We start from the raw sequence: 24,543 nt of genomic DNA, 5'->3' as shown, positions 1-24,543 counted from the left end.
ATATAGAGTGGAATCTCTTTCTGAGGAACGGCCAGATTGTCATTTTGCCACTCCTAGCCTGAAATTTTGGAGAAAGAAATGGCAACCTACTCCAGTACTCTTGCCTGGAAAATTCCATGGACAGAGGAGCCTGGTAGGCTACAGTCCATGGGGTTGCAAAGAGTCTAACACAACTGAGCGACTTCACTTTCACTTTTCACTTTCAAGCACTGGAGAAGGAAATGGCAACCCATTCCAATGTTCTTGCCTGGAGAATCCCAGGGACGGAGGAGTCTGGTGGGCTGCCGTCATGAGGTCGCACAGAGTCGAACACACAACTGAAGCAACTTAGCAGCAGCAGCAGCCGCCTCACATTTTATGCAATACATTATACCCTTTCTGCTATTTCTTACATGTGTGCCTGTACTTTTATGACTACCATTATTTGCCCTTCCTCTGGAAAATCTTAGTTATCTTTTACAATGATTTCAACTCATATATCACTTCCTCCAGGAAGTATTTCCTAACCCCACGCCAGACTGGAGCTGTGTGCCCCTATCCCTCCCATGCTTCCATTGGTGCACTTGTCACAATTACTGTAACTTATCTGACTTGTCTGTCCCCATCAACAGACAGTGGGTTCCTTGGGGACAATGACCGTGATTCATTCACTGGTGTAGTCAGGTTCTGGGACTAGTAAACCTGATACACGCCAGACATTCAAAAATAAAGGTCACTGAGAGAATGAATGAATAGGCAAACCAGGTAAAACAAGAGATACAGCAAACATGGTACATGTGTCTGTCTTCAGCAAATTCAAGATGGTTTATATCTCACATATATACCTATATATACTGTGAATGGAAATACAGAAATATGTAAAATACATGTACTAATTACAAAACTCCTGTGATATAAGTACTATCAGTATTCATAATTTATCCAAGCACACAGAGGTTAAACAACTTGCCCAAGGACACAAAATTCAGAAATAATACAAGCTGAATGGGACAGAGAACACTACAGCTGAACAAAGCTTAGTAAGATTTTAAAAAGAGCTAATTTCCTAAGACAGCTCTAAATTAAGTTGAAATATAATAAACCTCACCACATACAATGAAACAGAAACCTCATAACTTACGCAATACTCGCCACTAGGCTAGGCTGTCACCTGCTTCCAGGTCAGGCAGACACCAGGGTTTTTCCAGCGGAGGTTGTTTTCCAGCTCTGCTGCCCAAGGGCCCAGGGCTTAGGTCACAAGGCAATGCCTTGAGATGTCTTGAGAGCTAACATGTGGGTAAATCAGAGCAGCTCCGCCTTGTAAGGTTTCACTATGTGATAACAATTTACCAGTGAAACATATGAACAAAATGCTTCCTCTTGACTAGCTTCTAGTCTCTAGTACAGTCTTTCATGGCAATGATGGTAAGTCCCATTGCCAGATATATGCACAGATAATGAGGATTTGCCTGCTGGCAATTCAGTTAACAGATAATGAAGACACAAAGGCAAACACAAGTAAAAATAAGACTTGATGAAGATAATTAGCGAAATACCTCTTCTAGTTCAGAGACAGCAAACACTACTTTTTCAAGAGTCTCTCCATGAATTTCGAGGAATCTCCTTACAGTGCCTAAAGAAAGTAACAGAAGGATTATTAATAAATAATAATAAATGAGAAGTTACTTATGTGTGAAGAAAAATCAGTCCTTTCCAAGTTTTATTTTTGTAACGGATCACTGCTCCATTCGTTCAGGCTTGTACTCAATGACACCGCATCAGTAAGGCCTGCCCAGGCCACCCTATCTCAAAACTCTTCCTTGATTTTGCTTTCCTCCACAGCAACTATTTTAGCTATTTTGTGATGCGTCCTGTTTATTGTATATCCTCCCCCTCTGTCCCTGCCCTATCCATTAGAATGAAAGCTCCAGACAACAGCAAGAGTTTTATTTACTGCTTTATTGCCAGTAAACAGCGGCTGGCCATAGAAGATGCTGACTCCAGACAATTCTCCCTTATCTAGTATATTCTTTCTGTTCTCTGGGGCCTCCCTCTCTGACCAGAATGGTCTAGCACAAGTGCCTTCCCATTCATCTGTTACAGTATTAAATGCCCTACTCAGCGCTTTTATTGTTGCTGTTCAGTCGCTAAAACGTGTCTGACTTTTCTGAGACCCCATGGACTGCAGCACGCCAGGCCTCCCTGTCCATCACCATCTCCTGCAGTCTGCTCAAACTCATGTCCATCGAGTCAGTGATGCCATCCAACCATCTCATCCTCTGTCGTCCCCCTTCTCCTTTGCCTTCAGTCCTTCCCTGCATCAGGGTCTTTTCCAGTGAGTCGGCTCTTTGCATCAGGTGGTCCTCTCAATATCCTATCAAACCAAAACTGAATTATTTTTTCTTCACTTCTATCTTATTCTTTCTCTAAACTTGCTAATAATGAGACCAAGTCGCCTTTTCTCACTCCTTAACTTACCAGCGATTTCTTTCCAGATGCTCACGCCCCAACTTTTAAAAATGTTGTCCTCTCCAGGTTCTGTCCTCCATGTTTTTTGCTTTCTTTATATATATATTCTCTTGAGCTCACTAATTTGATGCTTAGATAGTACTCCAAATGCTGATGGCTCCCAAATTTTTACACCGTTTTCTTCTTCTTTTTTAAATTGGAGCACAGCTGCTTCACACTGCTATGTCAGTTTCTGCTATAGGGCACAGTGAATCAGCCATGTGTATATATAAACCCCTTCTTTTTTTGGTTTCCTTCCCACTTAGGTTACCACAGAGCTGTGAGTACAGTGTTACACAGTAGGTCCTCATTAGTTATCTATTTTATACATAGTGGCGTATATATGTCAGCAACAATTTCCCAATTCATCCCTTTCTACCCCCTCGCCACCACTATTTCCTCCTTGGTATCCATGTTTGTTCTCTATACTCTGCTCAATGAACAAAAAACCCCTGAAATTCCCTACTCCCCACCGAGACCTCAAACTCAACATGTCCAAACCTGATCCCAACAGGACCAGACCTGACTTCCGCTTCTCCCCACACTGCTGCTCCTTTGTCACACTCCTTATTTCAGTTACACAGCGACATCCAACCCCTCACCTAAGCTAGGATCCTGAATTTTCTGACACTTCCTTCACGTCTTCCTTCATCCTGTACTTTCAGTGGGTTATCATGTACTTTATATTCTACTGCTGATATTTCTCACAGCCATTCCTGCTCTCTTCCAGCTGCTCTCAGTGCTTACAAACACTGGCAATAAGCTCTCAACTGCTCTCGTGTTTCTTTCCCAGCCTGTATATTCACTGTTGCCCCTAAGTTATCTTATGTTATCCACCTTGCTAAACATTTTTGATGGCTCCACACTGCTTACAGGCTCAGATCCAAAGGCCCCAGCACGGCTCTCCACACTGACCACTAACCACCCTTCCACCTTCACCCCTTAGCTCTATTTCCAACTACAGCATATGCTTCAGCCACTGGCTGCTTTGCTGGACTCAGAACATGCCACTTGCTGTGATGTTCCCCTACCTCTGCTTTCACGGTTACCTTTGACTAGAACACCCTTTATCCACCATGACCCTCTCTTAGCGAACGCCTGCTCATTTCTCTCTACCCAATCAAAGACCATCTCCTTCAGATAACGTGATCCGTCCTTATGTCACCCCTATAATCGTCTGAACAGCCCTCCTTTTGTGAACTTCTCACAGCAGTTTATAGCTAGACTGTGAGCTTTCTGAATGCCAAGTAAACTTAACATTAATATTACTAAGGCCTACCACACCTGAGGAATATGGCAAGCAATCATTCAAAAATAACTAATAACTGAATAATATTTTATGGTTCTGGTTATTGACATAGTATAGCCTGTCTTGTTCACTACTGTACCTCGAGAACCTAACAGAGGAGACCCATTTGTTGAAGGACTGAACAAAACTTCCTAATTCTTTCTCCACTGGGGACAAATTTCTCATCTTTCCCTCTGTTCTAATAATTTAAAAATTTTTTTTAAAAGAATTTCTTCCATCCTATTCACTTTGACACCAAGTTTTAAAGTTTAAACACAATAGTTTTGCAGCATAAAACTGTGGGATTTCCTTTGGAAGACAAAATACAACACTAACTAGTAACCAAATTGAATTCTTTCAATAGCAGAGTTCATTCAGAAAAGTAATTCTGCAAAAAGGAGAAAAAAAAAAGAGTGCTATCATGGTTACATGGTTTTAGTACTCTACAACCAATCAAAATGCCAAGTGCCTAACTTCTAGTAAAAACTGTTCAATGGGAGACCCCAGTTCAATTCCCAGGGTTGGGAAGATCCGCTGGAGAAGGGATAGGCTACCTACTCCAGGATTCTTGGGATTCCCTTGTGGCTCAGCTGGTAAAGAATCCACCTGCAGTGGGAGACCTGGGTTCGATTCCTGGGTTGGGAAGAGCCCCTGGAGAAGGGAAAGGCTACCCACTCAAGTATTCTGGCCTGGAGAATTCCATATACTGTATAGGCTATGGGGTTATAAAGAGTTGGACACAACTGAGCAACTTGCACTTTCATCATTCACAATGGGTGAGAATGACATGTAGGACATTAAAATTTTCAACCTGGGAACACAGTAAAGATATCATTGCCTTTTTCTCTCACCATTGTATTCTCTACTAAACAGCACGGCTTAGAGCACAGTAGTCACTCAAACTTCTGTTGAATGAGTAAATAACCCAATAAATTTATCTAAATGCAGATGGTTCTTTAAGGTTTCTTCTGGAGAAAAACTAAACTGCAAATGAACAAAGGAAAAATAAAAAGATAAAGAGCCTTGGTACAACTATCAAGAAGATATTACTTAGACTTCAGATGAGATAAATTTCAGTAATAGTTTAATAAGTGAGACAGCTTTTGGAACTAGGAACTTAAGAGTAACATCCTTAGATTTGTTTTTGGCCCGTATATGCTATAAAAACCTAAAGGCCATTTATTTCCCAGATGCTCAGAAAGCATATGGGCAAAGGGCACAATTGTGTTTGTGTGTGTGTGTATATTTTTTAATGAAATGGTACAGTTTTGCTATTATATTTAAGGTGTAATAAGTCAAGCAGGTCTTCTAAAATACAAGTTAACATGCTTATCTTAAAGCTTTACATTTCCTTTGTGCTAACTAAATTTCCGGAAATTGCTTCACCAAAGTCCCTTATGCCTATTTTTGATCTTTATCTGCTGTTTCTACAATTACTGTTCAGAGCTGACTCCTTTATGGTACTGCATCAAGTGACTTTTCTGGGGGCCACAGAGCTAGAATTAGATTAGCAGAACTGGGACCAAAAACCAGTAGTCTTAAATTGTTTTTCAGAGCCTTTTCTCCAAAATAATGGTGCCTCTTTAAATTCTAATCCATATGATTACTTCACTAAAAAATGGAGACACAACAGGCCTATCTCAAGCTATGAGATACGGGGCACAGGTTAAGTGAAACCAGAGACAGTTGAAACCTGCCAAAAGCCTTGCCAGGAGGAATTACACAGAGGCAGGAACTCTGCTTTGGTAAGGGATCACTCAGAATACACGCAGGCTAGCCATAACACAGTTTCCCACCAGAGCAGTCCTGACTCAAGCATAATGAATTATGTAGTATAAGGCACAGGTTACTAGACTTGGGAGTCAGAAGGCCTGGATATATGTTCCAATATATCCAGGAGTATATATCTTAGAGTTGCATAACTCTAAGAACATGATAAATTTCTGAGCCTCTTTATTTGTAAAACAGATACTACAGTATTTAAAGCTCAGGGTTAATGGAAGAAATAAAATGGAATTTCTTTATCTCTTTTTAAGATACGTATTTCTTCAGCAAGAACCATTTATAAAGTACTAGAAACACACAGATGATAAGAAACGATCTCTGCTCCTCAAGAAACTTAATGTAAGTATAATGTATATAAGCTGTAACTATAAAATATATCAATTTACTATAAAATCCTTGAATAAGAAGAATTTTAGTTTTCAAAATAACTAATCATCAAATACATTTAAGATTGAATATGCTCTCACTCTAAATTCTAGACATATAACCTAGTAATAGTAATAATAATTTCATACATTCACACACTTCTGTAATTTTTTGGTGAATATAATACTTTAATATTTAATTTAATATAATACATCTTTAAATTCCAGAAATAGAAAGGGGTTGTAAAATGATCTCGTATAGTATCCTTCCCAAATAAAATGATCATTTAGCCTCTGTGTGAACATTCTGAATGACAAAAAATTCACTTAAAATACCTTTCTATTGCAGATAGTCCATCTCAGGTGGGACCAAATCTTCTCCGTCACCTGGTCTTAGACCTATCCTGTAAAGTTGCACATCTTACCCACAATCTTTAAATGGATGTGTGAACTTCCTGAAAGAGCATATAAATGTCCTACGTATGTACATTACTCTGGGAAAGGGTCCACAGCTTTCTTTCATCAGGTGCTTATTATAGCTTATGATGACTTCCAAAAAGGTTAAGAACTACTGCTCTAAAAATGTCACATAGAAAAAAGTCCACACAAGACTCCTTGAGATATCTGGGTACCATGCATGCTAAGACCATGTTCTTCTTCAGAAGAAATACCACTAATGTGTCAAATTGTTTGCCCTCCAATTTGTCAGACTCATGAGATATGATATGGAGAACTATATACAAAACTCGATATGTGGTCTGAACCTGTATAAGACAGTAAGATCAGGGACTCCCTAGAGTTGAGTATCATATTTTCACCTAACATATATGACATTCTGCCTCATAATGATTGAGTCTAGTCTTTTAAAAACCTAAATGCAGGGTTTTATATTTAAATAGCACATGTGAAATACTGTTTAAACTGCAAAGTGCTATATCAATCTGATATTATAAAATCTGTTTGACATCATTGTTGCAATCTGCTAAGATTATTCTGAATTATCATTTGAATACCAAATGTGTCTCAGCTTGGTATCATTTTTCAAACTTGATAGGTAACTTTTCTAAGCCTTTATTCAAATGGATTAAAATGTCAAACCTAGAAAGTAAACTGAGAGCTCTGCAATCTGTCAATACAAACCTCCAGGGTGCCATGATCAGTTAATCAACAAACCTTCTTTAGCTATAACTATTTAACTAGTGATAAAAAGCTTTTCTTTTTAAATTCAATTTATGTACAGCATTCCCCATCCTACTTAGGAAATGTTATGCTAATTTATATAGTTTCTCCAACACTACTTACGAAGTGCTATGTGTGTTGCATCCTCTAAAGGGTAACCTCGTTTTGCAGAGTTGATGACACAGAATCCAACAGAGGACATGGACTGCTCTCTGCAATCAAACAGAAAACACAAAAATTATACCGCAAACCTTCAGAATAACTAAACAAAAAATGCAGCTTTATTTCTCCTTCCCTGTCCCTTCAACAAATCTGCCATAGTTAACCCAATTGCACTATGTAATAATTATATTAATATATAACTTAACTGCACCATTTGGGGGAAATACATTTTGAGTAAAATGAGAATTAAGTGAAATGGGAACAGGTTAAATTCTCAAGTCACCGAAATCCACTCCTTTGATTCTGTCAAGTTTGAAAAGATGATGAATTCTACTTTCAGGGCCCTCCTAAGTTATCTAAATCCCTCAAAGTCTGACTTTCAAAGCTAGGTCTCATTCTAACAATACACGGCGTGCTGCGTCTAGGAGCTGGGTCAGCCGTACTTCGCCAGCTGGAGAACGTTTCTGTAGCAGCTGTACAGGGAGCTCTCAGCGGCGGTGCGGTAGCGGCTCTTGTATTGAGGTCCCACCGTATGAATGATGAACCGGGCAGCTAGATTAAACCCTTTGGTCAATTTTGCTTCACCGGTCCGGCAGCCTGGGAATAACGGAGAATACGTAAGTCGCGGAGTTGTTCAGAAAAACAAGAACAACAACGAACCAACAGAACGATGCATGAAACAGAGAAAGTATTAAGAACTTTGAGAAATTTCAGTTAAAAATATGACTGAACACAAACATTTGTCTCTAATCACCAAATGACAGTAAAGCAATACAATAGGTATAAAAATGGAGACAAAGAGGGTGGGACAGAACATGAAGCAGAAAAAAACACCATCAAAATTTTGGAAGGAATAAAGTCAGTGGACTAGAAGCAACTGATTAAGCAAAGCAGAGAAATCTAACTGCTTGCAGAAATGGGATGACCAGTATGAAGCAAACTGGTGTGCTCTGCAAGGCAGTGTTGGAGAGAAGACAGACTGGTCTGATTCAAATCCTGAATCTACCATGCTCCTGCTATGACACTTTGGACAAAGGTTTGGCCTCCAATTTCCTGTATAAGAGAGACACTAGTAGTACTTAATTCTCAGGATTAAATGAGTTTTAACATATGCAAAGTGAATTCAGAAATTAGCTATTAATATTATTGTTGCTGTTATTACTGAAGAACACTAGAAAGGCTCAGAAATTGGAGGTCCTAAGAACTTCTAAAGCTATAATGTGAAGCGGGACTAAAAAGAGTGTGAGTTAAAAGTCTGTATAAAAACATTCCATCTGCAACAATCTCTCACTCAGCCAGCACAGCGAGGTGATGATTTCTTTACCACCAACACAGGAAGGTTTATTCTCAGGAGATACTGAACTAGAGAGTTTCTGAACTCCAGAACCCCAGGCACGGCTGAAAAGATGGGATTTCATTAAAGTGTTATACTTAGAGTAATAGCTCCAGATCTCTGCTCCTAACTGGCTTCTAACACAGACATTCATGTTCATACCCCTGGACGATTCTCTTTCAGGAAACTAAGAGGCTCAAACCAAAGGGCCTATGGATTCTGATAAATTAGGGATGGTTCCTCACTGAAACAACAGGGTTCCTGCTCATCATCTGCTTTAAGATCCACCAAGCAATTAATGACCCCTGCCTGTGCACACAAAGCTTCCCAGCAGCTTCTCAATTCTTCCATACTGAGTAAGCTGACACTAGAGGATCACTAGAAGTGAGGAACTGTTTCTGTTGTTCAGTTATTAAGCCGTGTCCAACTCTTCACAACCCCATGGGCTGCAGAAAGCCAGGCTCCTCTGTCTTCCACTCTATCCTGGAGTTTGCTCAAATCCATGTCCATTGCATCAGTGTTGCTATCTAACTATCTCATCCTCTGCTGTCCCCTTCTCCTTTTGCCTTCAACTTTCCCAGCATCAGGGTCTTTTCCAACGAGTTGGCTCTTCGCATCAGGTGGCCAAAGCATTGGAGTTTAAACTTCAGCATCAGTCCTTCCAATGAATATTCAGGACTGATTTCCTTTAGGACGGGCTGGTCTGATGTTCCTGCAGTCCAAGGGACTCTCAAGAGTCTTCTCCTGCACCACAATTCAAAAGCATCAATTCTTTGGTGCTCAGCCTTCTTTAGGGTCCAACTCTCACCCCTGTACAATGCTACTGGAAAAACCATAGCTCTGAATATACTGATCTTTGTTGGCAAAGTGATGTCTCTGCTTCTTAACACGCTGACTAGGTCTGCATAGCTTCCCTTCCAAGGGGCAAATGTCTTTTATTTTCATGGCTGCAGTCCTTGTCCACAGAGATTTTGGAGCCCAAGAAAATAAAACCTGACGCTGCTTCCACTTTTCCCCTTCTATTTGCCATGAAGTGATGGAACCAGATGCCATGATCTTAGTTTTTTAATGCTGGGATTTAAGACAGCTTTTTCACTCTCCCTCTTTCATAGACAATGTTGGGACTTCCTTGGTGGTTCAGTAGTTAAGAATCTGCTTTCCAATGCAGGGGACGTTGATTTCATCCCTGGTCAGGGAACCAAGATCCCACATGCCATGGAGCAACTATGCCCACATGCCGCAACGAGAAGCCCTTGTACCACAACTAGATAAAGCCCATGCACCATAACAAAGACTCAGAGCAGCCAGGGAAAAAAAAAAGACAATATTGGGAAGGAAAATTTAAAAATGAGCAAAAAAAAACTCCCAACACCATAATTACTGCTCTTGGAGAGATAAAGAAAACACTACATCTGAAACAAAAGCAGAAGGTTATATTTAAAAAAAGAAATATTCAGAGAACAGGAAAAGGCACTTATCTAATTATTATAGCTAAGTGAAAAATATGACAGCAGGCATAAAAGTTCAATAGACAAGTCAAAGTTAAAGTTAAGGGAATCTACCAGAAGATAAACAGATGGAAGACAAGAGATAAAACTTGGAGGATGAAACGGGAGGTACAGATTCAGTCAGGTTTCTTCAAAGACATAACAGAGAATACAGAGGGAAGGAAATTATTAAACAAATAAAACAAGAAATTTCCTATAATGGAAAGAGGTAAGTTTCTAGACTCAAAGAGCGTATGGAATAACCAAACTAGACCATACCACATCACTTAAATTATAATAAAAGAACATCAGAAATAAAGATGAGATCATAAAAGTTTCCAGAAAAGAAACCAGTAACATACAAAGAATCTGGAATAATAACATTACATTTTTCAAGAGCAATAATGAAAACAGAAAACAATGGAGCAATGCCTTCAAAAGTCTGGAAAATAATTTCTAACCCAGAATTTTATTTCCATCCAAACTACCAATTAAGTTTGAAGGTAGAAGTAAGATCTCAATAGTTTTGCCCCCTTCCACCATTCTCACAAATCTTATGGTGGATTTACTCACAAAAAATGAAGGACTACATCAGACAAAGGCAAGTGATGTTACTGGTTTTATAATTACAGCTTTGTAGTATAGTTTGAAACCAGGAAGTGTGTTGCCTCAACCTTTGCTCTTCTTTCTTAAGATTTCTTTGGCTATTTGGAGTCATTTGTAGTCCCATAAGGTTTTAGAATTGTTTTATCTATTTCTGTGAAAAACAGCATGGGAGTTTGGATAGGGATTGTACTGAACCTATAGATGGCTTTGAGTGGATATTAACAATATTACAGTAACAATTTTATTTCTTTTGGATTTGGATGCCTTTTGTTTCATTTTCTTGTCTAACTGTTCTGGCTATGTTGAGGTATGTTTCCTCTACATCAAATATTTTGAGAATTTTTATCATCAAAGAGGTGCTGAATTTTGTCAAATGCTTTTTCTTCATCTGTTGAAAGGATGATATAATTAAATTGCTGCTGTGTTTGGTTTGCTACTATCCTGTTGAGAGTTTTTGTATCTATACTTATCAGGTATATAGGCTTGTATTTTTCTTTTCTTGTAGTTTCCTTGTCTGGCTTTGTTTTCAGGCCTCGTAAAACAAGTTTGGAACTATGCACTCGACTTTTTGACCGAGTTTGAAAAGAACTGAAATTAATTCTTCTCTATATGTATATATATATGGTATAATTCACCAGGGAAGCCACCAGGTCATGGGTAATCTTTGTTGGGAGGTTTTTGATTGCTGATTTAAACTCCTTATTCTTTTCGCCCATTCAGATTTTCTATTACATCATGGTTTAGTCTTGGTAAACTGCATGTTCACTAGGAAGTTATGTTTTTTCTAGGTTATCCAATATGTTGGCAAACAACTGTTCATACTAGTCTTTTATAATCCCTTGTCTTTCTATAGTGTTAGCTGTGATACTCATCTCCACTTGCATTTAGAATTTTGTTTGAGTCCTTTTCCCCTCTTTGGTTAGTCTGGATAAACATTTCTCCTTTTTTTATTTTTAAAGTCAACTCTTTATTTCTTTTTTCAACTGTTTATTTTCTATTTCTGCTCTAATATTTATTATTTCCATCCCCCTTTGATAATTATAGGTTTAGACTGATTTTTTTTCCCTAATTCCTTGAGGCTTAAAATTAGGCTGTGTGAGATTGTTTAGTTTTTTTCAGTTCAGTTCAGTCGCCCAGTCGTGTCCGAATCTTTGCGACCCCATGAACTGCAGCACACCAGGCCTCCCTGTCCATCACCAACTCCCAGAGTTTACCCAAACTCATGTCCATTGAGTCGGTGATGCCATCTAACCATCTCATCCTCTGTCGTCCCCTTCTCCTCCTGCCCTCAATCTTTCCCAGCATCAGAGTCTTTTCAAATGAGTCAGCTCTTCACATCAGGTGACCTAAAGTATTGGAGTTGCAGCTTCAACATCAGTCCTTCCAATGAACACCCAGGACTGATCTCCTTTATGATGGACTGGCTGGATCTCTTTGCAGTCCAAGGGACTGAATTTGGCAATAAGGAGTTCATGATCTGAGCCCCAGTCAGCTCCCTGTCTGGTTTTTGCTGACTGTATAGAGCTTCTCCATCTTCGGCTGCAAATAATATAATCAGTCTGATTTTGGTGTTGACCACCTGGTAATGTCCATGTGTAGCATCTGCTCTCATGTTGTTGGAAGAGGGTGTTTGCTATGACCAATGCATTCTCTTGGCAAAAGTCTGTTAGCCTTTGCCTTGTTTCATTCTGTACTCCAAGGCCAAATTTGCCTGTTGATTTCCTACTTTTGCATTCCAGTCCCCTATAATGAAAAGGACAACTTTTTTTTTGGTGCTAGTTCTAAAAGGTCTTGTAGGTCTTCATAGAACCGTTCTACTTCAGCTTCTTCTCTTCTCTTAATGTAGGCATTTATTGCTATAAATTTCTCTTATAAATGGGTTAAAAATTTTTTTTTTTACATCCCATAAATTTGGCATGTTTTATTTTCTTTGTCTCAAGATAGCTTTCTGATTTCCCTTTTGATTCAATGGTTTTTCAGAAGTATGGTGCTTAATTTCCACATACTTGGGACTTTTTTTTTTCATTTTCCTTTTGTTATTGATTTCTAGTTTCACACCATTGTGGTCAGAAAAGATTCTTTGCATAATTTCAGTCTTCTTAAATTTGGTAAGATTTGCTTTGTGGCCTAATATAATTTACCAGAGAGAATGTCCCATGTATGCTTGAGAAGAATGTGTATTCTGATATTTTTTGTACATGTCTGTTAGGTTCATTTGGACCATAGTGTTATTCAGGCCTGCTGTCTCCTTACTAGTTTTCTGTCTGGATGATCTATCCAGTGTTTATAAAGTAGGGTACTGATGTCCTCAATTATTACTCTATTGCTGTCTTATTTTTCCATTCAGTTCTACTAATATTTCTCTTTGATACATAGGTGCTTCAATGCTGGATGCACACATATTTACAACTCTTATATCCTCTTGATGAATTGATCCTTTTACCACCATACAGTGACCTCTTGTCTCTTCTGACCAACTCTGACAGGAAGTCTATTTTACCCCATATAAGTACAGCCACGCCTACTCTCTTTTGGTTTCCATTTGCATGGATTATCTTTTTTTAGTCTCTTCACTTTCAGCCTGTATGTATCATTAAAGCTACAGTGAATCCCTTGTAAACAGCATATTGTTGGAATTTTTTTTTTTTAAATCCTTCAGCTACTCTGTGTCTTTTAGTTGGAGAATTCAGCCCTTGTGCATTTAAAATTATTATTAATAAGTGATTATTGTCATTTTGCTAACTGTTTTATGGGTTTTCTTTTTAAGTCCTTTATCCTTTATTCCTCTCTTACTGTATTGTTTTTTTTTTTAACTAGTATGCTTTGATTATCTTTTGTGTATCTGTCATAGGTTCTTTCTTTGTAGTTATCATGAGGATTACATAAAACATCTTATAGATATAATTGTCTATTTTAAGCTGATAACAAACCTTCACTTGTGATGTTATAAAATGATGCATCTGATACTGTTAGTGTTTTCAGTAGAAATGATGTATTATCACCTCTGAGTTTAAGTTAAAATCCCAGGGAACGTCTATTCATTTATTTATTAGCTACTGAAAGGATGCCTTTACTGTTCTTGGTACTGGGAACACAGAGGACAGTAAGATACACAGTTCCTGTCCTCATGGAGTTCAAAGTTTAATGGGGACATAATCATTACACAAACAATTCATAAAATTAGAATTAAGAGCTCCAAGAGAAGTACTGTAGGCTGGAAGTTATACCATGGGTAGAATGATCAATTCTGAAGTAAAAGAAAACAGTGCTTTGAGGAAGAGATGTAAGCAAAGACTTAATAGTACATGCAAACCTGAAAAGGAGCTGGATGACAAGGCAGCAGATCAGTTTAGTTCAAGCACACTGAGGAAGGTAAAAGGGGCCCTGGAAGTGCGTGAGATCTTGCAAGCCCCTGGAGGCCAGTATAAGGAGTCAGGATTTTATTTTGAGTGTAATGAGAGGCCACTAAACGGTCTGAAGCAGGGGAGCAATAAGATGGGATTTACAATTTAAAAAGAAAATACTTCCTGTATGTGGAAAACAGATTTAAGAAAAAAAATGGATGTAGGGAGACCAGTTGTGAGGAAGGCAATGACTATAAGCCAGACGGGGATGATGGCAGCACAGGCTAGGATGAAGGCAGTGGTAACACAGAAGGATTCAAGATTGATTTAGGGCTTAATGACAGACATGTGGGGAAAAAGAAAGAGCAAAGTGTTAACCCTGAAGATTTTTGCATGAAAAATGCAGTGGATGATGATAGTGCCATTTTACTGAGATAGCAAATTCTCACCTAAGAAAAGCTGTTAGATTGCATTTTCCCATTCTGAACTTGGGTAATTAACGTTTTAAACTTACTGCAATACTTTTATATTCATCCCTGTCAATTTTTCCATTTTTTGGCTCATACGTCTAGTCAGTTCAGATATTTAAGAATCTTTAGTCTATAACCTAATGTCTCTCCTTTGTTACTCCTCTTACCATTTTTATCATCTACAGATTCGGTAAGTCATACTTTGTAATCATTTACTGAGTTGTTATTAAAAAGGTTAAAAAGAGGACAGACTTAAGTATTTAGCATCACTGATAATCTTTCTCCAGGTTGGCATTGATTCATTAAGCAATACAACTCAGTAGTGTAGCTAGCACCATATATAATACTGAACACTTAGGATGTGCCTAGCATTTAATATCCATTACATAATTTATTTTTCATGATAATAATTTTTTCCATTTTCACGTATTCATTGAGCTCTCGTTATGTGTCAGGAACTGAGGTAAGGATTATTATCAGGAACTACTATCATCATCCCCATTTTAGAGATAAGAAAACTGATGCTCAGAGGCAGAGTAACTAGTCTTAAGTCACATAGTCAGTCAAGGACAGAGTTATATGAACCCCAGCTTGAAGACTCTCCAAAGATATGCTGCTAAAAATTGAATTTTTATTTTGTAAACTTAAATTTCATCATTTTATTTTTTTTAAAGTCTTAAGTCCAGATTTAAGGTGTAAGTGAGAATACACACATACACACACACAGAGGCCATCAGGAATTTTTCCAGACCAGTTTCTGTTACTCTTTTCAAAGAACTTAGTTTTATCCCTAATTCATTTTGCAATTTCTACATGTTTCTCATGGCATCATGCTTTTAGTTAAACTGAGGGCTTTTCCCCCAACTTCCCCCGTCACGGTCAAAATTTAGTTTCTTGATAAGATAATTAACTCTTCTCTCTCTATCCCTTCTTTCATGGTCAATATTATAAATGTTCCTGTTCAAATTCTAATCTTTGTTAGGTTAGAAACCAATAGTCAGTGTTAAATGGCAGTGGTCTAAGAAATGAAGACTTTTATATAGATGGGATTTGTTGTTTACATTTTAAGAAAAATTGCTTTATTTCATAAATATTTTCTATAAAATGGGATGACTAAATTTCATAATATTCTCTTTGCACTCAAATAACAACAACAAAAAGTTGCCAGGTTGGCAAATCAAGAAAATAACTGCAAATAAAGTAAACAAGATTCCTCTTGTTTCCAATTCCAAAGAAATATTCCCAGAAGAACAACATTCCGGTTAAAAGAAACAAAAACAGCAAGTACAGAATTAACCCAGAATGTATTTCTCTTAAAATGCACTTTGGTTTTTTGCCAGTAATTCAATTTCATTACAAAAGTGTCACGCTCTTATGTCCAGAAGGTACGTAAAAATTTCTCTGTCAATATCAAAAGTCAATTAAAAAAGCTTCAGTTTAGACAAAGCACAGTTGTTTTATAAAGCTTATCAGTGCAAGACATATACAGCCAAGAAAATGTTACCAAAGATCTAACTGGCTATGACAACTGTCATTTTAAAATTCAGGAACACAACAGAGTTTTACTGAGTAAAGGTTTCAGCATTAACACATTGTGGGTTTATCAGAGGCCGTAATTTAATAACAAAAGGATGAAAACCATACTTTGTCAAACATCAAAATATATGCTTCCTAAGCACTAATAGACCTAAGAAAGTTCACTTACCTCTAAGTTTCTGGAGGTCCTCCTTCAAATCAGGCCCTGCAAGCATGAAGATACTTTCTGACACAGGATTCTTATCCGTAAGACTTTCATTGCTGGTATTCACAATAGCCGTACAGTTCAGTAAAGCCACATCTCCTTTCCTGAGGAAACAATAATTAAAAGCAAGTGTGGGGAAGAGGAGGCAGATAAGAATGTTAGTTTCTGATTCTTTCAAAACATTCTGTCTTCACTGCCTTCACAACATTGGTTTTACTAGTTCACAAACTTAAGCAATATTAAAAAGCTGTCCTAATTCAGAAAGGCTAATAAGGCATCTCAGATCCTGAATGAAAAGTGCTTCAACTGTGAAACCCATAAAATTATCATGTCACTCCTTGGCTTCTTCCATATGCCTGTTACATCGTAACAGAAGTCTTACAGAGCTGTAAGTAGGTGGTTTTTAAAGAGTTTAAACATAGCAACATTATTCCTAATAGCCAAAAAGTGGAAACAACCCAGGTGTCTATCTCCTAACTGATGAACTAAATGTGGTACACCCATGCAATGGAATATTACTTGGCTATAAAAAGGAATAAATAACTGATTCATACTACAACACAGATGAATCTTAAGAACATTATGCTACATCACAATTGATTCCATTTATTAAATGTCCAGAATAGGCAAATCTAGAGATAACAAGTAGATTAGTGGTTTATTGGAGCAGAAAGTTGGGGGTGGGTACATTTATTTATTAGCTCACAAGATTGAGCAATAGTAAAAAAAAAAAAAAAAAAGTTGTTCCTGACTCAGAAAGGCTAATATACCATATCAGATCTTGAATACAAGTGCTAAAATCTTGAAACTCACAAAACCATTATGCCATTCTTTTTCTTCTTTCTTAAGAGATGTGTATAAGACAGGGAGTGACAGCTAATGGGTGCAGGACTTTGGGTTGATGAAAACTGTCCATGGTGATGGGTGCACAACTTTGTGAATGTACTGAAAACCACTGACTTGTACAAGCTAAATTAGTGAATTGTATAATATGTGAATTGGGGCTTCCCAGTTGGCTCAGTGGGTAAAGAATGCACCTGCAATGCAGGAGATGTGAGTTCGATCCCTGGGTTGGGAAGATCGCCTGGAGGAGGGCATGGCAAACCCACTCCAGGATTCTTGCCTGGAAAATCCCATGAACAGAAGAGCCTGGTGGACTACAGTCCATAGGATTGCAAAGAGTCGGACATGACTGAAGTGACTGAGCATGCATGCATGATATATGAATTCCATCTCACTGAAGCTTTTCTAAAAAGAGCTCTTAAAAAGTTTTTTATAAAGAGAAGTGTCCTACTACTACCAATACATGCGACACTATAGCTCAATTCTCAAATAATTATGCTGAATGAAAGAGGCGAGACTAAAAAAAAAGTACGTGATTCCATTTATAGAAAATGCAAACTAATCTATAGTGACAGAAATATGAATGGGTGCTTGGGGATGTAGAAGCAGGGAGGAGTGGGAGAAAGGGATTACCAAGAGATACACAAAAAACTTTTGGGGGTGATAAATATATTTACTATCTTGATTCTGATGACTGGATCACAGGTGTATGCATGTCAAAATTTAACAATCTGTACACTCTAAGTGCAGTTTATTGTATATCACTTATGTCTCAGTAAAGCTGTAAATGTATATGAAAAGTAATATTTTAATAATGAGAGGCTTTACAAAAAGAGTTTAGAAAAAATTATGAAAAAAAGAATTTAGAAGAAATTATGAGAGTATTATATCATGATATGATTTAAACAAGGAATTACCAAAGAACCACTTTTCCATTGATATCCTTATTATAAAGAAAAGGTGATCTAATAGTCTCTTCCTGGTATGTTTCAGCTGCAATCTCAGAAGCATTTAACTGATCTTCACAAGAGTTCCCCCAGCTTGGCAGTGTATCCACATCCACAAACTGGGAAGGTGCACCCAAGGGATCCATGGAATGGAAACTTCAGCTTGTCTTTTCCCAAATTTCTCAGCAATTCAATATTCACTGGAGACTTTAGCTTAAGAGAAAAGAAAGAATCATTTAAATAGAGAAGCATAGATACTACTTTACTTCTACTAGAGCAAAAAACAAAACTCTACTGTGAAATGCTCCAATAGGACATTGTGTGATTATAGTCACTTACATAGTCCATTAAAAAATCAAATGTACAACAATGAATTACTACTGTTTTCTTAAACACAGAAAGAAAGAGAGATTATTTAAGCATTAATTATTTGCAAAGAATTAGTCATTTAAATAATCACATGGCCCACCAGCTCTACTTTCCAGAAACACAGGACTATTCACTCAACATTCTTTGAGTGTCTGCTACTGCAGGGTGAGGGGAGTGTTAGATGTTGCAAAAGATACAAAGACAAATAATATGTACAACTTAGAGTTCAGTCTAATGTGGAGGGTGAGAAGAAGGGAGGTTACTGCAATCAGGTAAGTAAGAGATAACAAAGGTCTGAACTATGTAGAGGAGGAGAGGAAAGCATAGATTTGTGAGGCAACACATGAAGGAAGCCTTAACAGGATCTGATGATTTAGAGAATATAGGGTATGAGACACTGATGTGGTAGGAGGTTGGCTGTCCAGAAATGTAGAAATTAAAAAAAGAGTGACAGGAATACACGCAGCGTCAAGTACCACAGAGAGCTCATGGGAAATTTAACATGAGAAAAGGACACTTCATTTGCCAGTAAGTCAAACAGCTGTTTCAGTAAAACGGTAGATTCACTCATTCAATAAATCTTTGGAAGCATCTGTTAGGTGTCAAGCATTGTTTTAGTCACTGGGGACACACCGGTGAATAAGATAGAGCAGTCCCTGCTAAGCAGTCCCTTAGAGAGCTCATGTTTCCTTGAAAGGACATGAAAAACAAGCAAGCAAGCAAGCAAGCAAGCAAGCAGGTATCTAACAGAATGGTTGATGGCAATAAGTATTATGAGGAAAAAGGTGATATTTGAGCAGAGAGCTAAATAAAGTGAGACAGCAAGCCATGTACAGCTCTAGGGGGTGTGCCAGACCAAGGCAATAGCAAGTACAAAGGGCAAAAGGGCAGGAGGGAAGGTACTCTGTTCCAGGAAGAGTGTGGAGGCTGGTCTGGCTAGAGTAGAATGAGCTAGATAATGAGTAGCAGGTGATGAACTTGGTGAGCAAGGGAAGGTCAGATGAATCAGTCTGTAAGTCATGATAAGAGGTTTAGATCTTAACACAAATAAGGGCAAGCTATTAGAAGGTCCCTGTAAAGATAATGACTTAGTGTAAATAATATTTGAAAAGATTACTCTAGCTACAGTGAAACTGAGTGGGAGCAAGAGTAAACGCAGAGACCATGAGAAAACAAGTGGAGTGATCCAGCTGAGATGGCGATGAAGGTGGTGAGGAATGGTTAGAATTGGATGAATTTTGAAGATAGAATCAACAAGACCTTCTAAAAGCACCTGAGGGGTGAGGGAAAAGAACAAAGATTGCTCTTAGATATCCTGCTTGAGCAGTCAAACAGATTATAATGCTATTTACAGAGAAAAAGAAGACTGGAGTAGGTTGCAGGTGGAGTAATAAACAAGGTCTTTTTTTCCTTATGTTTCTGCATGTGTTAGATTTGAAATGCCCATTATATGCTCAAGTATTTGTATTAGACATGCAATTGGTTACCTGAGGCTAGAGCTCAAAGAAGAAATCAGGTTAAATTTGTAAAACTGGAGGTCTCAGCATATAGATGCTATTTAAACCTATGGGAACTGGGCAAGACCACAGAGATAGAGAATGCAAATAAAGAAAAGATACAAGGACTCAGTCCTAAGGCAAAATCTGGAGGCTGGAAAAGAAGAAAAGTGAAAGAAAAAAAAGAGAGAGAGAGAGAGAGACACAGAAAAGGATTGATAAGAATGGAAGGAAGATCTAGAAAAGTGTGGTAACATAAAAGCTAAGCGAAGAAAACAACTTTAGATGGAATGCTAAAGAAGGATCACCCAGGGTTAAATGCTACCGAAAGATGGAGGAGTAGGACTAAAAATTAGTGCATATGGTAAGTGAAAGATTGCTGGTAACACTGTATATACAGGGGAGCAGACAGATGATTAGGGAATGACAGCTGGTGTGTGAACTTCCTCAGAAGTTTTTCTGTATAACCCTAATGTTCCTTAAGAGTCAAGGAAAACAAGCATGCCCTTCGATACCTAATTTCTTGGTGTTTCTTGCTGAGAGACATGGGATACTAATTGGAATGAACTACAGATCTGATACAATGTTCTAATTCCTGTACCAACACTGTGTGGGAGGAAATGTGCTCATTTATATAACAATTTCAGAAAGGTCTTGTAGATTATGAAAGTAGTGAAAGTGTTCGTCACTCAGCTGTGTGCGACTCTTTGCAACCCCATGGACTGTAGCCTGCCATAGGAATCTCTGTCCATGGGGATTCCCCAGGTAAGAATACTGGAATGGGTAGCCATTCCCTTCTCCAGTACATGGTCCTGACTCAGGGACTGACTCCAGGTCTCCTGCATTGCAGGTAGATTCTTTACCATCTGAGCCACCAGGGAAGCCCAATTTTGTATCAGAGGATTATTCTCAATTGTTATTAAGTACTGCTTTGATGTTATTTTAAAATAAAGAAAAAAATTCTATCTAGAAGTTGATGTTCAGTCCTGTCCAACCAGCCTTTGAAACTAGAATGTGTGTCTGTACGTGTGTGCTCAGTCACGTCCAACTCTTTGCAGCCCCATGGACTGTAGCCTGCCAGGCTCCGCTGTACATGGAATTTCCAGGAAGGAATACTGGAGTAGGTTGCCATTTCCTATTCCAGAGGAAACTAGAGGCAACCAAAAGTCCTGTTGATCTGTTCACAAGTATTCAGCCTGGAACTGGACGACTGAATAGAGGAAATGTGGAGGCTATATTCACTGTCTATGGCTTAATTGCCTTGAGTTCAACACAATGACACTCTGTAGAAATTAATATTTTCCAAAAATATGGTGACAGACTCATGCTGACACTTAACAAAAATATTAAAAAATTCATTAAAAATTTACTTTCATTTTGCAAACTTGAATGTCAAATTACAGGACAAAACCACTTACTTTAACATTTTTCTTCAATTCTAAGTAATACTTAGTCATAGAACACTTGAAAAATACCAAAAAGGGGAGAGAAACTTTTCAAAATCTGATGTAGTTCCTACCTTTTTCTATGATAGGTACATATAATACAATTTTGAATCCAGTTTATTCAGTATTTTAAGGTAAAAATTTCCACATGAAATTGCACTCTGAGGTAGAAGTAGGCTGGTGAAAGCTTGGGCTCTGGGCTTCCGAGTGGCTCGGATGGTAAGGAATCCGCCTGCAACGCGGGAGACTTGGGTTTGATCCTTGGCTGGGAAGGTCCCTTGGAGGAGGGAATGGCTACCCACTCCAGTATTCTTGTCTAGAGAATTTCATGGATGGAGGAGCCTGGTGGGCTACAGTCCACGGGGTCACAAAGAGTTGGACATGACTGACTAACACTTCACACTTCGGTTATCAGAAGGCCTGAGTTTGGGTCTAAGACCTACCACTTAATAATTACATTATCCTTGACTCTGAACCAGAGTTTTCTTATTTCTAAAAGAGTTAGAATGACAATTCTTTTTGAGGATTAAATGATTATCATCTGTAAAATTGCACCGCAGACCACCTGGCACAAAGCGAGGCGCAATAAATGCTACGTGTTATAACCTTGTCAGTCAATATGAAAATCACCTGCACCATTGTTGAGATACAGATGTTTTCACATGTGGCAAAGACCAACATGCTGTCAAAAGATTCCCTAGTGAGCACCAGATAAACCAGACACAAACTGCTGAATTAAGATACACTCTTATTTATCTGCCCTTATAATGATTTGTTAATCCCTAAAACACCTAGATCAACACAACATCTGTTTTCTCTGATTCTGCTCCTGTGCCACTAGGGAAAGAAAAATCAGAAATTATTCTCTCTGCTGTCAAAATAATGCATGTTTTCTTGTGTCAGCTGGGCCCTCCATCAACACAGAGAAAATTGTCTGAGTCATTCTTGGATGACTACGCTACTCCACACAGCATCTGTGGTAGACAGCCTTCAAGATGTCTTTCAACGATACGTGCTTTCTGATATGAATGCCCCTGTGTAGACCTCTTCCTTATGAATAAGGCTGGCCAATGTACCCAACTGGCTATTGCAGAAACAACAGTGTGTGACTTTCAAGGATGGATCATAAAAGATATTGGGGCTTCCGCCATGCTCATTTGGACTGCCTGTTCTGGGGAAGTGAGCTCTTGTGATTTGGGGACACACTGACACAGCTCATGAGAAGGCCCCTGTGTGGAGAAACTGAGTTCCTGCTAACAACCACCGTCAACTGCCAGACACAGGAATGAATCACCCTGCATCCTCCAGCCCCAGCCGACATCCTGACCACAGCCTCGTGAGAAACCCTGAGCCAGACCCACACGACTAAGCAACTTTTGAATTCCTGACCCATAAAAACTGTCAGGTAATAAATGCTTATTTGCCAATTATGTCCCAGGCATTCATTCATTCAAGCACTGTTAAGTGCTGAGTCTTTAGTGGAAAAGACAGCTCTACAAAAATCGCAGAAACTCAAAATTATAGCAATAAATACATACTGTTACAACAAAGAAGGGGAGGCTCTTTAGGCTGAAGAAGCAGAGAATGTCTCTTCCAGAAAGTGAGAGTTGAGACCAAAAGTAGCAGAAGAGTTCTAGAGACAGCAGAAAGCAGACGTCTGGGAGCCTTAAGGTACCAAAAAGCCTAAGACACTAAATAAACAAAAGAAGGCCCCTATGGAAGGTATGGTGAGCCACGAGGTATCAGATCTGTTAGCAATATGCTTTCTAACCTTTACAATAATCCCACAAAGTAGATATTAGAACTCTTATTTTACAATGAGGGCCCCAAGAACCAGAGATTCAATTACCAGCTCAAGGTAACAGAACTAGTAGGTAGTACCTTGAGATCCAGATAGAAGACCAGCTGACAATAAAACCCATGCCATTTCCATTACATCATATCACATTGCCTCCCTTCTTTTCCTGATGCTCTAAGAGAAGTCATTGTTCAAATTAACTTCTCTACAAATCAAAATGTCTCTATCTTCATTCACTCTTTTCAACTTGCAAGGGATTTTCAGTGTATTTCACACTTTTAAGCTTGCCAAATCACCTTCATTTAAGCCTTTTACTGCACCTGACTATATCTCCTCTAAGGGAAGGTAATAACATCGAGTTTCCCTTCATAACATCTGATCTCTCCTCCCCCTGAGTCTCCTACTCCAATTTTTTTTCCTACCCCATTTCTTCAGAATACCAACAAACTCCATATTTCACCATTTAAGTTTTTAAGAGTAACCTGTTTCACAGCTCTCCTTTCTTTTCCTCCATGTACTTAACCCATGCAGTTCTGCTTCCATCTTTGTAATAACACTAAACCTGCTTCTTCAAGGTCAACAATAATTCTACAAATGTCAAGTCCAAGAGCTAATTTAATTAAATTTTAGCTGCATCTACTATTTATTATTCCCTCCTTGAAACTCTATTATCTTCTTTGATAGTACACTTTGATGGTTCTCCTATATCTCCAACCACATCTTGTCAGTATACTATACATGAGCAGTAAGAAATATTCAGAGCTCTTACTTCAGGGCAAAGTTTAACTGCATTATATGAAAGTGTCATGGTATTTAACAAAGGGTGAATTCTTTTTCAGGTCCATCTTTAAATAGATGGACATATTTTTCTCATTAAAAAGAGATTTAAATCCCCCTCCCCTCAACACACACACCTTGGCAATAAAGCAAAAGGAACAGCAAAGCCAAGCTAGTCAGGACAAACTGATCCCTGATCCTGCAGGAACAGGGGTTCTTAACATTCTTGGGGTCATAGACCCCTTTGAGACAGATAAACACCCTTTTACCAAACTGTGAGTACATGAGCTCATACAAGCACTGATCTGGAAATAAACCTGAGGAGTTTTCCAGACTCAATTAGCAATCCCACTGATAAAAGAATACAGAGCGCTCAGGTGATGGAAAGAGGAGAGAAAGGCTATAATAAACTACAGCTGTATACAGAATTTCAGCGGGCTTCCCAGCTGGCACAGTGGTAAAGAATCCATATGCCAGTGCAGGAGACACGGGTTTGATCCCTGGGTCAGGAAGATCCCCTGGAGTAGGAAATGGCAACCCACCTTAGTATTCTTGCCTGGAAAATTCCATGGAAAGAGGAGCCTGGTGGGCTACAGTCCATAGTGTCTCAGAGTCGGACAC

The 24,543-nt window shown here is 38.5% G+C and overlaps 1 protein-coding gene across 4 annotated transcripts in view; it reads right to left on the bottom strand.

Annotated features, from left to right (window-relative positions):
• GDAP2 (ganglioside induced differentiation associated protein 2) overlaps nt 1-24,543 on the bottom strand; it is a 67,548-nt gene that overhangs the window by 39,988 nt on the left and 3,017 nt on the right. For all 4 annotated transcript variants that reach the window (XM_070467231.1, XM_070467234.1, XM_070467233.1 and 1 more), the window contains exons 2-6: nt 18,008-18,250; nt 16,212-16,351; nt 7,710-7,863; nt 7,228-7,316; nt 1,536-1,612 (exon numbers count right to left, since the gene is read on the bottom strand). In XM_070467231.1, the coding sequence (XP_070323332.1) occupies nt 1,536-1,612; nt 7,228-7,316; nt 7,710-7,863; nt 16,212-16,351; nt 18,008-18,183 (636 nt within the window). In that variant the 5' untranslated portion in view covers nt 18,184-18,250. The remainder of the gene's footprint in view (nt 1-1,535; nt 1,613-7,227; nt 7,317-7,709; nt 7,864-16,211; nt 16,352-18,007; nt 18,251-24,543) is intronic.

Source organism: Odocoileus virginianus, chromosome 5 (assembly GCF_023699985.2).
Source record: "Odocoileus virginianus isolate 20LAN1187 ecotype Illinois chromosome 5, Ovbor_1.2, whole genome shotgun sequence".
NCBI classification, from domain to species: domain Eukaryota; kingdom Metazoa; phylum Chordata; class Mammalia; order Artiodactyla; family Cervidae; genus Odocoileus; species Odocoileus virginianus.
Note: the sequence above shows the minus strand (reverse complement) of the source record. Positions and strands in the feature narration are given on the sequence as shown.